General features: G+C 35.5%; 2 protein-coding genes across 2 annotated transcripts; one reads left to right on the forward strand and one right to left on the reverse strand.

Moving 5' to 3' along the window:
- Window positions 1-3,879: 3,879 nt before the first annotated feature.
- On the reverse strand, window positions 3,880-4,934 carry LOC108038169 (accessory gland protein Acp29AB). Its single transcript, XM_017114916.2, has one exon. The coding sequence runs from the start codon at window positions 4,914-4,916 to the stop codon at window positions 4,074-4,076; it is 843 nt and encodes a 280-aa protein (XP_016970405.2). The 5' UTR covers window positions 4,917-4,934; the 3' UTR covers window positions 3,880-4,073.
- Window positions 4,935-6,418: 1,484 nt separating this feature from the next.
- Window positions 6,419-17,168, forward strand: LOC108053758 (ras-like protein). Its single transcript, XM_044459572.1, has 6 exons — window positions 6,419-6,591; window positions 15,439-15,569; window positions 15,631-15,767; window positions 15,825-15,983; window positions 16,037-16,189; window positions 16,649-17,168. Exons 2-6 carry the CDS (start codon window positions 15,461-15,463, stop codon window positions 17,075-17,077), a joined length of 987 nt encoding a protein of 328 aa, XP_044315507.1. The 5' UTR covers window positions 6,419-6,591; window positions 15,439-15,460; the 3' UTR covers window positions 17,078-17,168.
- The last annotated feature ends 47 nt before the right edge of the window (window positions 17,169-17,215 follow it).

The raw sequence follows: 17,215 nt of genomic DNA on the forward strand, positions 1-17,215 counted from the left end.
TCATCATCCGAATATGTCACCCATTTCTCTCCATTACTTGGTCCATCGCTAATTAGCAATGCGCGTGGAAATCTGGTTATGTCCTCGCGTTTGGCCTCGCCAAATCCCTTTGACGTGCCGATAAGCGTGTCCCTGTGGGAGGTAACCAAAGGACGATTCACCCGATTCACCCCACCCTTATCTAAACTACCCTATCCCCAACCCACACCACAATGTCAACGCGATTTCAGGGCACAAATATTTTTTACATGCAGCGGAATTGATTAGGCGACAACAGAGATCCTAAAAATAGTCACAGCATGGGATCGACACGCGAAGTAAATTGGAGTGGGGAAAATTGGGAGAAAATGGTTTATTTCTAATAGGGCTAACAAGTTGGGTACTTAGACACATTAAGAGGCTTACAATAATTAAGTGGTCGTTGTTTAGCACGTTTAATCAGATTTACCGAAAATATTCGTATTCAGAAAATTTAAGAATATAATTTTAATTCATAAATATTTTTTAAATGAAAATTATACGGAATAACATAAACAATAATTTTTTGTTATGCTTATAGGAAAAGTTTCAAAGATCATAATTATTCCAACTTAATCAATATTTATCCACTATCTTAACAAACTTTTATTATTGCATCTTCCATTGACTGGAAAATTTTCCATATAGATTATTATTATCTGAAACTCTGCTCTGTAAACATAACTAGACAAACGTAGGAAACTCCCTACCAAAGCGTCATTGGCAGGTGGCTAAAAAATTTTCTGGGTTAGTGCCACTTATAGAGGTTGACTGCGAAAGTGAATCACGCAGTCTGGGAACAGCAGCATGCTCCAAAAGCATGGTCAGACAAACACCGATACAGACCAGACCCAAAAATCCATACTTACGATATAAATACAGTTGAAACCCACTAACTCGAACGACAAACACATAAGACTGGAAGCTTTAAAGCTTTAAAAACAAAGTTACAATTTTTCATAAATTTAAAAATAAAAGTGGAAAATTTTTACAAATACGGAAATTGTCGTTAATGAATTTAGCTTTAGTCTGAACTTTGGATTTTAATAATATATATTTTGTTTATTTCTTTTATCTAGTTTAAAAATATTATTGTGAATTAATTCATTTTTGTAAACTGGTTTAAAATATTAAGTTTTATTATTATAATTATTATTTTCAACTTAATTAATGTTTGACTGTATTATTATCAGATAGCTAGGGAGACCAATCTAAAGAGGGTTTGAGAGCAGACGGCACGTTCATATATAAACATAAACAAATTTACTGGAGTTGGAGCCCGTTTAATCGAATCTTTCGATGGGCACGAGCGCAGCTGTCCGACGATATCTCGATGCTAATTTCAATCTAATTGAGAGACAACTAATTTTCACATTGTAAACAAGTGGCTGCGAAACCCCTTTTCTCTTTTTTTCCGAATAATCATACTTGGACTGTGAATAAACAGCATCCTCACCAGAATATCTTAATATATACTTTTCATTTTGCCACTCACTTTTTCAACGAATTGCACTGATTGACCTGTCACAAATATGAAATCGCATAATTTATCAACTGAAAAACTGTCAATTAATTTGAATAAATCAGAGCATTGGCTTTGATTCCGATGTTTTGGTAAATATTTTCGCAATTGAACGAATGAATCTTGTTTTCTTTCCTTCTAATTTTTTGTTTTGCTTGGCTAGAAAAGCTTTTGTAGAAGCTCTAAGATCAAGCTCGCTGACTAAGGTAAGAATGTGGGCAATTATTACGGGGTGGGGAAGATTTATTGACCGCCAGAAATAGATTTTTGAAACAGATGGCGAAGGGGTCAGTAATAAGAAATAGCTAAGAGACGGCACAGTGAGCTTCGGCATAACTAAAAACTAAAATTTAAAAAAATGGTTAATTTATGATTAAAAAGTAAAGTCTGAAAGATACTGTTTTAAGCTATTTATTTTTTAATTGGGGGAACTTTTGCAATATATTTCTTTAATTTAATAAAAAAAAGGAGAACATATTAAAAATATATTATTAAAACTTGAATAAATAAAAAAAATTTTTTGGGTATTTCATAACTTAAATTAAAATTGATTTTAAAATAATTTCTTACCCTACTTAATATTTAATTACATATTTTTATTTAAATATTAAACAAATGTAAAATGTGTTCAATACGAATACACAAGATGCTTTAGCTCATTTATCTTAGGTTTGGACCTTCTTCTGCCCATATGATTTTAAAGTAAATATGTTTATGATAAACACCAATTAACATAACTAAGACTCAGGCTGTCATCCTGCTAGAAAACAAGTCTCCCCTCCATTTTTATACCCTACGCAGTGAAGGGCACATTTCCGATCCTATAAATTCTTGATATTCGTCTGTTCGTTTCGTAGTATGTAAGTGGGAACGGATCAGATCCAAAAAAAAAGTTAAATAAAATCGGACTGGCTCGATGTTTTTAAGCATTTATAATATAATATTTAATTTTTTTAACAACTTCAAGGGTATATAAACTTCGGCTTGTCGAACTTAGCTTCCTTTCTTGTTAGCTTAAAGAGGATTTAAAAGAAGTAGGGGTTTTTGTTTTTAACACCTTTTCGTTTCTTATCCGTAAACAACAAGAATGCAAAGTGACAGAAGAGCATGACGTGCGGATGAGGTTGAAAGGTTGGGGTCCAATCCCCCGGGTTAGGGTGTAAGGTGGACATAAATCAACCGAAATTTTGGTGATGGGGGTCAAAGGGCAGGGGCCCAAGGCAGTCGAGCGTATGGCGTTAGCGTTGGCCAAAATTAATGTTTCAGCTCCGTTGGCAGAATCCAACCTGTTGCCGTTGTCAGAAGCAATTAGTGGACGTGCCACGAGGCGTTTCGATGTCAACAGGTTGCCACATTCCCTGTAAATGCACACCGATAATGGGCAGGGTTAGGGGATCTAAATAACGGTAAGGGTAAGGGGTGATATATTTATTGGGGGGTTTGGGAAAGGCGGTTTTAGCTCGTGCAAAACCGTGTAAACATGTGTGCGTGGGCGGTGTGTTTGGCCTAGCATTAGGACATGGCTTATAGCCAATTACATGGAAAATGTTTGCATACTTTCCTTCTTTTTTTTTTGTTTGTGTTTGTTTTGTTTTTGGGGTCTAATGTTAAGTGAAGGTCAGCTAAGCAGAAACAAAAATTCAATTGCCCCCCGTCGTGGGAGAATGTCTTTAATAGACACGTAGCAACAGGAATAGGAGTCCATTTGTCAGTCGTTGGCAACATTGTTGCCAAGTTCAATAGAAATTGAGTTTAAGGAAATAATTTTAGCTTCAATAGAAACATATTTAGACATTGGGCTGACTAAAATAATAGCTTTTGTATATATGATCGTTATGGTTTAAGAAATTGGGTAAAATACAATACAATGAGCTGTTTGTCGTATATTAAATTTCATATTCCATTTAAAATAAACAAATTAAAATGATGTGCTCATTTTAATTACGTTTAACACCCCTTGAGCAATTTATGATCAGTTCCGCGAACCTAAAGATACTGATACTGAACTGATTGCGGAATTACTGGCACTCCTTTTTTTATCTTTTTTTATTTCCCAGCAATTTGATATTATAAATGTCTTCGTAGTACAATATTTACTTAGCTCTTCAAATAGATAAGTAAATACTGCAGAATAATAAATTAAATATTCTTATAGTATCTTAAGAGGTAGGCCTTACTCATTTTTAAAATGTTTGCTAAAAACGATTCGTACAAGTTATTGTCTACTTTTCGGCGGTTACGTAGAGCACTTTAGCACTTACTTTTTAAATATATTTAAAACTTAATAGTTGATCGGGATTGTCTTGGAAATTCTAACGGATAGTATAAAACAACTCGTGTAAAATTTTTCTTCATTTATTTGCTCAAACGGGTATAAACTCACAAGTTAAATTTATTTGATTTTTTTTATTTAGTTTTTTTTTAACTATATGGTACATCTCAAAAGCATTTTTGTTGACAGGTAAGCATACCATCCAAAATATTTTTAATCAAACACTGCGTTTTTTAGCACTTAAAGCTTTATTTTGCTTTGCTAAACTTCGTCATCTGCTTGACAAATGAAATGCATAACATCATTTACACAAGATAAAACTATCATTCGGCCGTTAAATATGTAAGCGCAGTGTTGAGTGTTATCATTGTACTTGGGTTCATCTGAACGCCACCTCAAATATGGAGCTCGTTTTCCGGAGGCCAAGGATATAAACGTGCCCTGTCTATCCAGATCGTTGATGCCCAACCAGTAGTTTGACTTAGAAAGTTTGGCAGTGATGGCGTTATACTCCTGATCATTTTTGAAAGCTGCCAGATGGCCGCCAATCTCAATACAGATTTTTTCGGCAGTCCTCCAATTCACACTTAAATTGTGTTCAATGTAGAATAGCCTCGTGCCTATCCGTTCAAAATTCTGCAGCACGATATTTCTGTCCATTTTGGAGAGTGCTTTCTGCATTATTGTTAGTTGATTGTCCGTATTTTTCTGTGCAGCCGACACTTGATTTGATAGGGCTGTCTGATTGCCTTCTATCCTATTCAACCTCTCATCGAGGTCCTGCGGAATAAGCTTCTTCAAATTTTCCTCAAGGGATGTCTGCTGGTTTTCCAATTGAGTCTGTGTCGCATTCAACTGGCCTTTTATCTGATCTAATTGCACCAGGGCTTCATTTAATTTCACTTCGCAGATATTTGAGTCCTGCTTTTCCTTGGTAATGTGATCGATCACTGGTTGCAGTGCAGAAACGCAGAATGCACTACACTGATTCGAAGGGTCTGATAATAGACACACGTAGCGCCTTCCATCCTGTGCTCCTGTCAAGGATCCATGGAGATCCAGTGCAAGAAATATGCACAAAAAAAAGGTCGCAGACCTGAACATTCTGTATGACCGCTGAGGTTGAAACTTGATTGTATACTAATACTTTGTTCTTCGGCTGAGTTTTTAAAGACTCTGCCATATTGCTGATAAGCTTATTTGACATTTTTATTTATATTTTACCAAGAAATCTGATATGAGGTACGGCTTTATAATAATTTGAAGAGGTTATTCACCATTGTATAACAAATAATCCAAGTAATGTAGTATCGTTTTTATACCCATTATACAATCTTGTCTTTATGACCTAAACACATCTAAAAAGCGAATTAAATCAAGAAAGCATTATTAGTGGGTTATAAAATACAAAGTTCTGATAGTAAAAGTCATTGCCTACTTTTCGGCGATTAAATAGAAGAAGTGCCGTGGAGACAAAATAAACTAATTCTATTTTGTGCCTTTTACATATAAAAAAAACTTTATTTCCGATAACGTCTAAATATTTATAGACTTGCATATTTGTTTTTTATATAATAATGAATTGACTTTTCTGCAAATTAGTTTTTATCATAAAAAAAAACAACTCTGTGCGTAGAAAACACTTTATTTATGCAGACTATTAAAACTTGAGTTCAAATTTGTAATTATAAAATATTACAAGCATGGGTTTTAACTTTTTATATATTTTTAAATTATTTATTTATATATTATTCGATTTTTATTAAAGTCAACAAAAACTGACCTATATTGTTCCCGTATTTTCCAAGCAGCAACATGGCAAATGGCAACATTTTTGGGAGGTATCATAACAAGTTGCTGGGCATCATGTTTGCGATTTTATATTGCGCGCGCTTTCTCATTGTTTATAAACTTTTGTAGCTTCATTCAAGCAACGGCAGCGCAGCAGTCGAGTTGTTGTTTCGCGTCGTGAATGGTGTATGTGGATATAGTGCACCTACCTCCTCGACGAACTCTTTTGCATTTTACACATGTCCACATATTGCCAGCACTTTGACAACATCGCTGCGAAGGTGGAAAAGCGGCGGAAAAGTGGGTGGCGAACCGGACTCCGTGTGTTTTTATTATTGCCCTACAATGGCAACGCATCGGTCGGCATTGCGTCGCAATAAACCCACTTCGATGGCATCGGTAGCGGTACTAGTTGGATATATAAAAGCATAATTGCTGCGAGCCAGCAGCTCAATACGCAACAGGAAGCTGAAGTGTCAACAATTCGCCAAATTCAACTATAAAATAAAATGCATAAAACCATGGAAAATAAATAAAGAAATATAAGACCACAATTTAAAATTAGCCAACAATATTTAAATATTATTTTTTATAATAAAAAATAAATAAATATAATCAAAGAAAATAATTTATTTAAATTACATTTCTCATACAATGAAAAGACAAAAATAAAAATATCAAATAATTAACCATAACAAATAAATGTAGAACAAAATAACAATTAACCAAAATAAAAACTGTTAAAACAGAACAAATAAAAAGTACAAAATAGAAACAAACAACCATTTGCCAAAAATATTTGTATACAATAAATATTTACCTTCTTTTGATAACTGAATATTTAATAAATAGTTTTTTATCAGTGCGTACTAAATACTCATAAGAAAACCCGGACAGTTTTAAGAGATATAACAAGAAAGAAAATGGTTTCCTAAACAACCCAAAAAAATTAATTTTTGAGAAAAACAAATTCTTGTTTCATCAAACGGTGCGTATACTTAATTATTGTTACAACTAAATTAAAATGCCTAATTTATGGCAACTAAGTGAAGAAAACTTTGTAGCAAATTTAGCAAACAGAAAATTTCATAAACACAATAAATTAAATCAAAAGTTTTATTTCTCAGCTGGTTTCTAGTTCTGACTTATTTTGTAAACAATTATGACTAGAGCAGTGGCGTTGTAAAGGGTGTTTTCAGAGGGTCAAGTCCTGAGCAAATATATCATAGAATGTATAAAATAAATGCTTATAATGTTTCTTTAAAATTTGTTTATTTCGAGCCCCTCGATTATTATTTGCTGCTCCAGTCGACCTTGACTCGTGTCTCGCCAATGGACGATAACTTTTCACCTGATGGTTTTCTGCATATATTTCTCGATTCACTTGATTTGTAAATCATTTAAATTGGCTTTGATTGTTGCTACTTCCGCCAAAAAGTCTTGTGCGAAACTGTTTGACTTTGAAATGGTTTTAGAAATAAAACAAATTGCGGTGTGCCTCTCCATCTCTTTCTGTCTGTTTTTGATTTGTTTGTTTGATATGTTTTAAATTTGGCGGCAAGGTCGCCAGCTTGTCTGTGCAAAAGTGAAATGCAAATATATTGTATTTGTCGGTCCACTATGCGTTATCTCAAATCTCCTTTTGGGCATTGTGTTAGGGAAAGGTGTTTACGGCGCAGCAAGATTTATTATATCAACAAAACATAATCAGAGGTCTTAGCACCTTCTCCCTCACCTGGCACAACTCGCACCTTCATAAAGTGACTAGTTAATAGCGCCCGATACTAAAGTGCGGCGGCGGCCGGCTCTTACTTTGTGGTTCTGGATATAAAGCCACAAACAAAAGCGTTTTATTGCCAGCCGACCGCAGACTCGACCAGAGACAGTAGCAAATGATTACAAACGCCATAGCCGCAAAAAAAATCCAATCGGGAAAGTTATTAGTGTATCAGTCTCAGGAAATACCTTAGAAAATAGTTTAAAACCCCGTTATTTATTTTAATAATGTTTAAGTCTTAAAAATTTGATTGACTTAGTCTAGTTCATTTTAAAAATTATTTGAAAAGAAATCCTTATTTTATTTTGAAATATTTATTGCATAGATTCAAAATAAAATATATTTTGTATTGTTATAAATTTTTTATTTTTATTATTAAGGAAAGTATATTTATTAAAAAAGATTTATATCCCATTGCAATAAAAATTTAATTTCCTATATTGTTCAGAAAATCTATTCCTATTTTTACAAAATATTGCCAAAGCCGATACACCCCTTTCATTTAGGGTATCAAAAATAATTCATCGTTCCGAACAACTGACACAATGAGTGGGTACGACAAGTGCATGGGAATTTTATGGGGATGGGGATCATAAAGAGCAGAAAGCTGGAAGTTAAGGGTTGGGTTGCGGATGGGGGGATGGTTATAACATGTTATGGAGCTCCATGAGTTATTGATATTTTGCATCTCAGCCTACGACAAGTGGCAAATGTGACAAGGAATTTCTGAGGCTAAAGAGATTTCTTTCAATTTGTGGGTGCTCTCTAACGCGGATGGCTGTTCGTCCTCATAAATTCCATTGATATTTATGAGCAAACCCAATTTTTATTGGAATTGAAGAGGAAAGAAAATAAGCAGATAAAGGCCAGCCATATTTGATAATAATTATGCGCAGCGGTTGTTTGCTGTTTGATGTTGAGTATTACATATTTTCATAGAAAAACTGTATAAATATATTTTGATGGTATAAAAGAGAGTAATCTTTTTAGTACATGTTTTATTTCATATTACATTTTTCTTAAAGCCAAGACCAATACAATTTTTTTTATGAATAAAATAACATAAAAAGTCCCCTTAACTTTATTGTTTGAGCACCCCGTTCTTTTTTAATTTCTTGGGTTGCTCATTATTTTTCGATTAAAGTTTTACCTTTTTCAACTCCCTTTCAACTTTACTACCATCTCATATATCAAACAGCTTAAAACTGTTTAAGTTTTGTCCTTCACCCCTTTTGCCTTTAATCCTTTCGCCCATTTTCCTTCACCATAACTTAAACCTTTTCTCCTGAAGGAAAAAACTAGGACTATGTTTACTTAAATGATGCTTAGACGACAAACAAAAACGCGTGAGCCTAACTAAAATAACATTTATGACGCTTGACTTTTATTGATGCGGATGATTTAGCAATGTCTGCGTCTTCTCTAACAAAAGAGAAAATGAAATTTCTTTTCATAGATTTATTTATATATATTTAAGACCCACTCAAGGTGAATACTTATGTGGAGGAAGTTGACCGCCAACTCCAACGACTTTAGCGCATTTTCAATTTCATGGCCGCATAGCAAAACAAACAGAGTGAGAAAGAGAAAAACCAATGGCAACATTCCCTGTTATTGCACAGTGAAAGAAAAGTTTACTAGAGACAATAAAAATCAACATGACACAGTAACTTATTGATCAATAACTTACCGTAGACAATAAAAATCAACATGACACAGTAACTTATTGATCAATAACTTACCGTAGTTCAGATGGAGTGCAATTAATTTTTCTTTATTTAATAAATATTTAAATGTATAATTATATTATAAATTACCTGACTTACAAAAAGTTCTTCTTTTAAGCTGTTTTTTTTAGAATTGTTAATTTTGTGACATAGCTTATATTTTTTCTTTATGTGCATGTGTTGTTAATGTTAACTTACTGTTCGATACCAAAACAAGAAAGGAAAGCTAACTTCGGGCGGAGCCGAAGTTGATATACCCTTGCAGAATACTCTGTAAATTATATTCTCCAAAATTATTCATATGATGCATTCTAAATACTCATATAAAATCCCAACTTCCTAACTTTAAAAACACCAAAGTTATGGCATTTCCAATCGTTCAGTTATATGGCAGCTATAAGATATAGTCGGCCGATCCTTATGAAGTTTGGTAGGTCGGATTGATTGGCCAAAAATAAAACCCATAGAAAATCCCAACTTCCTAACTTTACAAACACCAAAGTTATGTCATTTCCGATCAATCAGTTATATGGCAGCTATAGGATATAGTCGGCCGATCCTTATAAAATTTGGTACGTCAAATTGATTGGCCAAATGTAAAACCCATAGAAAATCCCAACTTTCTAACTTTACAAACACCAAAGTTGCGGCATTTCCGATCGTTCAGTTATATGGCAGCTATAGGATATAGTCGGCCGATCCTTATAAAATTTGGTACGTAAAATTTATTGGCCAAATGTAAAACCCATAGAAAATCCCAACTTCCTAACTTTAAAAACACCAAAGTTATGGCATTTCCGATCGTTCAGTTATATGGCAGCTATAGGATATAGTCGGCCGATCCCGGCCGTTCCGACTTATATACTGCGTGCAAAGGAAAGAAGGGTGTGTGCAAAGTTTCAATTCGATATCTTTAAAACTGAGAGACTAGTTCGCGTAGAAACAGACAGACGGACAGACAGACGGACAGACGGACAGACGGACAGACGGACATGGCTATATCAACTCAGGAGGTGATCCTGATCAAGAATATATATACTTTATATGGTCGGAGATGTCTCCTTCACTGCGTTGCACACTTTTGACCAAAATTATAATACCCTCTGCAAGGGTATAATGAAATGACAAGCAAAAAACGCGGAAAAAGTGGTGGGGCTGTGGCATCGAGACTTTGTGGAGTGGGCAACTCCAATAATCAACAATGGGCCGCATGGCAAGTGGCGCACTTCCCATGACCTTAGCCGAAAGTGGAATTGGTTGGCACTATGACAACCCAAACGGCACCGCTCCGCCCCCTCATTTCCTGAACAACCACTTGTTGGCTGGGCAGTTTGATTTGTTTTCCATGGAACTCCGAACGGCATAATCATCCTCATCAACCCAATCAACATCAACATTCGTGCGATGACAACCACAACTGCCCAACACGTGCCCCCAAAAATTGAGGAATGGGAGCTCGGGGTGTTGAAAAATGAGAGGGGGTGCCGAAACTATAGAGTACCGTAACTCAATCTACGTCTGGGCCTCGGATTATTTTGGGTGCGCAATAAAGCGACATGTGTTGGTAAACATAACGACCGGGTCAACAACCCAAAAGGTCCTAACTCATCTCATCACCTCGCTGCTGGGGTTTTCGTTTTCAATGCCTATGCCAAGGTCCGGTCGTCGTCCTGATAATTCACACACCCAAGAGTCCTGCGAATGTCCTGTCATTACCTGACATAAGGGGTACTCGATTCAGTTAGTAGGCGATGAAAGATAAGCTGTCAGATATATTGTTCTTTTTGTGGCAGGAACTACTACGCAAATTCGAGATAATTTTTGGCAATTTAAATTCTTGCATATATGTAAGTGAATTCATGTAATAAGCCCGAGGCTTTTTCTTTTGTTGGTAAATTAAAGAAACAACATAAGTTAAGACCAATTATTATTTTGTGATAAGCTTTACATATTCTAAAGATACGTAATTCAATGCCAAATTTCTTAATTGGTTTTATTTACGTAAATTAAAGCACACTTTCAGAAATAGACACATATTTGAACAGTTTTGGTTTTTTTGGAGGAACTAAAGTTATTTGTTAAGAAGGTTTAAAAAAGTGAAATAGTTTTAATGTATATAAAAATCACCCATAAATGTAATCTATTGAAATTATTTTTTACTTTTAGAGGTCAACTTTCTTACGAATTCACTTACAAGTTATAATTTAGAGATTTAAAGCCTGTGTCATATATCAATTACTATGAAAGAGCATGTATCAAAACTTTTCTCCGAATCATAACAAAACCCAAGGAAAAGCAATGACTTCGTCAAGTGTATATTTAAATTTTACACCTAGCAACCCTATTATTATGTAATTTCTAACGTATCAATTACGTTCTTAGAAATATATATATTTTGAACAGACAGCTCAGACAGTTAATTATCTGTACATAAGTACGTACTTCTTGCTTCATCAACTCACGTGACTTCCCCTTTAATTTCCCAGAACCAAGATTTTTTTAACATTGCCTCGGAAACCAATCGTTTCCACTTGATTTTATTTGTTGGCAATTGATGCTGCAACACAGCGAATACGAATACCCTCACTCATTCTTTGTAAAAATTCTCGGAAGCTCATTAGTGTGCGCTCGAGCAGGTGACTTACACCTTGCTTCAGTGCATCCCTTTTTCTCAACTCACCTTCAAATCATCTATCTCTCTCTTGTTCAAGGACCGCATCCTTCTTACCTTCGCAAGATTTTTTGCGCAATAAAAAATGAATAGAAAGGAGTGTGGGATAGTGAGTGAAATGGAGAGGCAAGGAAATAATATAAAATTACGATTTCCATTGCATACTTTCGGGCGTGTGAAAACCAAAACATGGCGGCCAGACTTCCTTTCAAGCGAATTTCCCCCCAAAATGTATAATTAAATACAAATTAGCAGGAAAACAGAAAAGTTTTTCCCTTCTGGGGATTACAACCGTCTGGCTACAGGCCAAAGTTTCCGGATCAGCCTTAAAGCCCGCCCTGAAAAACCACTTGATGCTGTGCATTACGTATACGCCACGGTGGTGATGCGGCAGCTGGTTGAAGGAATGGGATTTTGAGCTCGGGCTAGGAAAGCAGGAAAACGCTTCATTAAGCACGCACCGTCGAGTGTTTGAGTTTCAAATCCAACTAATTAAAATCTACGCAGCAAAACTTGGAACAGGGAAAACTCAGCAATGCTGTGGCTCTAGTTTTAGATGAGGTGAGTTAAGCTGGACTGAGTTTGGCCACCTGGCTAGCCGTCGAGTACATTTGTTTCACTTTGTCTACGAATTGGCAACAATTCAATACCTATGTGCTTTGCGAAACCTTAAAACTGGTGTAATTATTTCTTAACTTTAAAATACGTTGTAATTATGGGTGAACTGTGACGAATCTTTCCCAGAATTTAATTGAAATGGTCACGTCTTGAGCAAATAAAAATATATATATATTATTCCTTGAATGTGAAAGTGTTAATTACCAAACTTCCTGTTTCCTATTTAAACTTTGATAATATATTATTTCATTAATAAAGAAAAAAACGTATTTCAATTTCTTTTCAAACTACTTGAAATGATAGCCAAAAAGTCATTAATTATCTTCAGAATCTATTTATATTCCCATGTGAATGGCATTCGTATTTAATCAGCAAAAGTTGATTACTAAAATGTGAAATATTTCCATCAAAAGTTAAAAACCACATATGCTGACACGTGTCATTGAACTGAGCCAATCCCTTCCCCACTCACAATGCCACAATCAAGGAACCCATCGATATCCGCAACTGAAGGACACAAAATGAGCAATCGATTGCGCTCGAGTCAAGTAATAATTGATATTTTATTGTTGTCACTTGTTTCTTGTTCATCAGCAAATGTTTTTATTTTGCTAGTTTTGCCATATTTTGATATCCCTGCGCTAATCGGCTGTCGGGGTGTGTCCTTATAATTTATAATAATGACCATGACAATGCACAAGGACGCGGTCTTCTACATGTCCCGTTTTTTTCTGTGTCTGCGCCTGTTTCTGGAGGAGAACGCAGAAAGTGTCCAATAAATGTTTCATAGTTGTCGGTAGTCTGACATTGTTGACCTTATCAAAAGCACAAGCACTCCTACTCCTACACCCCCATATGAGTGTATGTCCATGGGTGGCTATAAAAAACACACAAACCGAGCATCTATTGTTTAGTGTTCCTGCTGGGTTTTTGAAAATGAAACACTTTAAAAAAATGTAACATCCTTTAATTGCAACTAAGCTAATTATTGTCATACTTTAACCCACTTTTTTATTAAGCTATTAGTTTACTTTAAAGTTGTCAGGACAAACGGAAATATATGGCCGATATTTAAAATTTATGGGTCTTATATATTTATTTAATTAATTTATATTGTAAAGGATAATAAGTCTTTAGAATATTTTCTGCAAGCTACTAAAATGCATTATTTTCTAAAACAAAAGTCTAGGAAAAATACATAAATTATAAATGTTACATTGCAGTTAATAATAATACTGGCCAGCATTTACAAAAATTATTATAAAAGTGTAGCCTTTCAAAGTTGCATTATTTAGTTATTGTTTTAAAATTAAATAATTCTCCAAAAATGTTAGCAATGTTATTTTCTAAGTGTGTGCACCAGATTTCCTTGTTATTTTCTTTTGTCCCCACGCTCTGAAAATATGCAATATTGCTGGCCAAAACTAGAATGCGACCTGGTCTAGTCGTATTCTTAAGTCCAGAGGAAATTTGATGTGGGTTAAGGGGACCAGAGCCAGCCACAACAGCATCAGGAATCCGGGGCCAACAAAGGTCGCGTCACTCATCGCCAACAGACACATTGTCTCGGAAATACGAGACCTTAACACTTAAGACCCAAGCGAACTAAAAGAAATATTTTATACCCTGGTATTGAGTCGAAAATGAGGTTGTTGTTTTCTTCCAAATAGATTGGTATATTTTTATACCCTTGCAGAGGGTATTATAATTTTGGTCAAAAGTGTGCAACGCAGTGAAGGAGACATCTCCGACCCTATAAAGTATATATATTCTTGATCAGGATCACCTCCTGAGTTGATATAGCCATGTCCGTCTGTCCGTCTGTCCGTCTGTCCGTCTGTCTGTCCGTCTGTCTGTTTCTACGCGAACTAGTCTCTCAGTTTTAAAGATATCGAATTGAAACTTTGCACACACCCTTCTTTCCTTTGCACGCAGTATATAAGTCGGAACGGCCGGGATCGGACGACTATATCCTATAGCTGCCATATAACTGATTGATCGGAAATGCCATAACTCTGCTGTTTGTTAAGTTAGGAAGTTGGAACTCTCTATGGGTATTATATTTGGCCAATCAATCCGACGTACCAAATTTCATAAGGATCGGCCGACTATATCCTATAGCTGCTATATAACTGATTGATCGGAAATGCCATAACTTTGGTGTTTGTTAAGTTAGGAAGTTGGGATTTTCTATGGGTTATATATTTGGCCAATTAATCCGACCTACCAAATTTCATAAGGATCGGACGACTATATCTTATAGCTGCCATATAACTGATTGATCGGAAATGCCATAACTTTAGTGTTTGTTAAGTTAGGAAGTTGGGATTTTCTATGGGTTTTATTTTTACCCAATCAATCCGACATATCAAATTTCATAAGGATCGGCCGACTATATTCTATAGCTGCCATATACATAACTGAACGATTGGAAATGCCTTAACTTTGGTGTTTTTAAAGTTAGGAAGTTGGGATTTTTTATGAGTATTAAGAATGCATCATATGAATAATTTTGGAGAATATAATTTGCAGAATATTCTGCAAGGGTATTTCAACTTCGGTTCCGCCCGAAGTTAGCTTTCCTTTCTTGTTAATTATTAATTTTTATAATCCCTAGATTATAAAACGATTTGAACACCTGTTTGAATATGCAAACTGCGCAGGCTATAAATATTTATAAATACTAATCTTTTATATTAGCTCTGATATATAGACATTTCCACGCGTGACAAAAGAACGTTTGTACGTTTTTACCTTAAAAACGAAAACAATCGAAAAAGTTTAGCTATTTGAGAAAAATCGAGTAGTAATGATTATTCAATTATATTTTAAGTTCATTTTCTGGATGGTTTTTTAATTTTAAAATTTTTTTATATATTAGTAAGTAAAGCCTTACTTTAAAAAATTCTTACTTAGCTCCCGTATAGTAATTAAAAGTAATCCAACTTATATTAATTTAAAAGGTGGATGTACCAAGTATTAAAATGATTTGATTGCGCATACTCTTCTCAATTGCCGAACATTTTTTCTTATATTTCCCAGACAATTGTTCCTGGTATCTGCCATGAATGCCACCTCGCCAAAGTCTTCGCTGGTCAAGTTGGGTCTGCATACCAACAAACAAAAGACACTGAAGGTTATGGTCTTGGGCCAAAGTGGCGTGGGGAAAACGGGTGAGTTCGCCACTCACTTCCCAAAAAATAAAGCTCAAACTCAAGGGAGTCCCCTATTTAGCCATGGTGGTGCGTTTTATTACCCGACGCTTTATTGGCGAATATGATCCTAATCTGGAGAAGATTTACACCTGCCAAACTACGCTGGACAAGGAGCAAATTCAGTTTGACATTCTGGATGCCACCGGTCGGCTGCAAGTTGGTTTTAAATTATACATAAATTAAAAAAGTTTGTAAAGACTCTTTTCATGATAGGAACTAGATGGCGTAAGTCTGGAGTCCAATATTCGCTGGGCCGACGCTTTTATTCTAATGTACTCCATCACGGATAAGTGTTCCTTTGATGAATGCAGTCGCTTAAAGTTCCTCATTAATTATAACAAACGAAGACGCAAGTTGGGGTCGGCCAGTAAAGTGAGTAATTTGAATATATTAGTCACAGATATAACTTATTACCAAATTTCCAGGACTACACTTTGGATATTCCTGTCATATTGGTGGGCAATAAGACAGATCAGCCGGGAGATCGAATGGTCAGCTTGGAGGAAGGTCAGCGTCGGTTCAAAGAGTTATCTTGCGCATGTTTCCATGAGATTTCCGTGAGAGAAAGTGTGGATCAGGTAAGATAATAAGGCACTAAAACTAAAATGAACTAATTACCCAACAAATAAACTGAATCAAATTCATTAAATTTTCGGTTAAGAAGCTCATATTTTAAATACAATTTTTTTTGAGCTTGTTCCTAACAATATGTCGATAATGTACATTTTTTAAATTTCATTGAACTATTCTAAAAGCAATTTTAAATACAATTTTTAATAGTAACTTTTCGTTTTTAGTGCTATAATTTCTCTACCAGTGGGATATCTTTCATGACATTTGTAAAATCCTCAAGAAAAACTATTTAGTAAATATTATGTAAATATTATTATGTATTATTTTATTTATTCAAAAGCGACCTTCAATTAAAATTTGAATTAATTTTTTATGTTTTTAATTACTTAATAAGCAGACTGTTAAAACTATTTGCATTCTGACAAAACAATATTTTCAATATGTTTATGTGACTTTTCAACCAGGTGCAGAACGTTTTCCGCGATGTGTTTCGCTTCTGGCGGGTCTTCACCAAATTTCCCAAGCTCAAGCGCTCCACGAGCGATGTGGCCAATGCGGATGGAGTCCTGACCCCCGACTCGGGATCCTGTTCTTTCTACGATTCCTCGTCCTTGGGCGTCGGTCGTCGCTCCTTTCTGGTCATCGGAAGCGCCTGCTTGGAGGAAAGCAGCGGTGACCATACGGAGTCCACGGATGAGATTGCGAGCAGTAGCTTGAGCAGTTCGCGGAGCGACATCGATGCACCCTTCCGGAGTCGAGCTTCGACGGACGGAACCCTGTTGTCCCGACCGCGGAGATGGCGATATCCACCGCCAGGATGCCTACTGCCGCACACAAATCGCGTGGAGCGACGGATGAGCATTTCCACCAGGGGCAGCAACGCCAGTTATTGAAAAGGGGGAATTTAGAGGGTCCAAAGCGGGTCGAGCTTAGTTAGTCAAAATGTAGCGACAAATATATAGCTAGATGTTATAGTATTGAAAACTTGTTTGTTTTTGTTTTTGGAGTTTTTAAAATATGTATCTTAACTT

Source organism: Drosophila rhopaloa, unplaced genomic scaffold, assembly GCF_018152115.1.
Source record: "Drosophila rhopaloa isolate 14029-0021.01 unplaced genomic scaffold, ASM1815211v1 contig_2, whole genome shotgun sequence".
Taxonomy (NCBI): Eukaryota; Metazoa; Arthropoda; class Insecta; order Diptera; family Drosophilidae; genus Drosophila; species Drosophila rhopaloa.

What these genes read in the sequence shown, in the direction of transcription:
- LOC108038169 (XM_017114916.2), bottom strand. Translation starts at nt 4,916, where the DNA reads ATGTTCAGGTCTGCGACCTTTTTTTTGTGCATATTTCTTGCACTGGAT.
- LOC108053758 (XM_044459572.1), top strand. Translation starts at nt 15,461, where the DNA reads ATGAATGCCACCTCGCCAAAGTCTTCGCTGGTCAAGTTGGGTCTGCAT. An exon ending in ATGCCACCGGTCGGCTGCAA is followed by an intron (nt 15,768 to 15,824) that starts GTTGGTTTTAAA and finishes TTTTCATGATAG; the next exon opens with GAACTAGATGGCGTAAGTCT. An exon ending in AGTTGGGGTCGGCCAGTAAA is followed by an intron (nt 15,984 to 16,036) that starts GTGAGTAATTTG and finishes CCAAATTTCCAG; the next exon opens with GACTACACTTTGGATATTCC.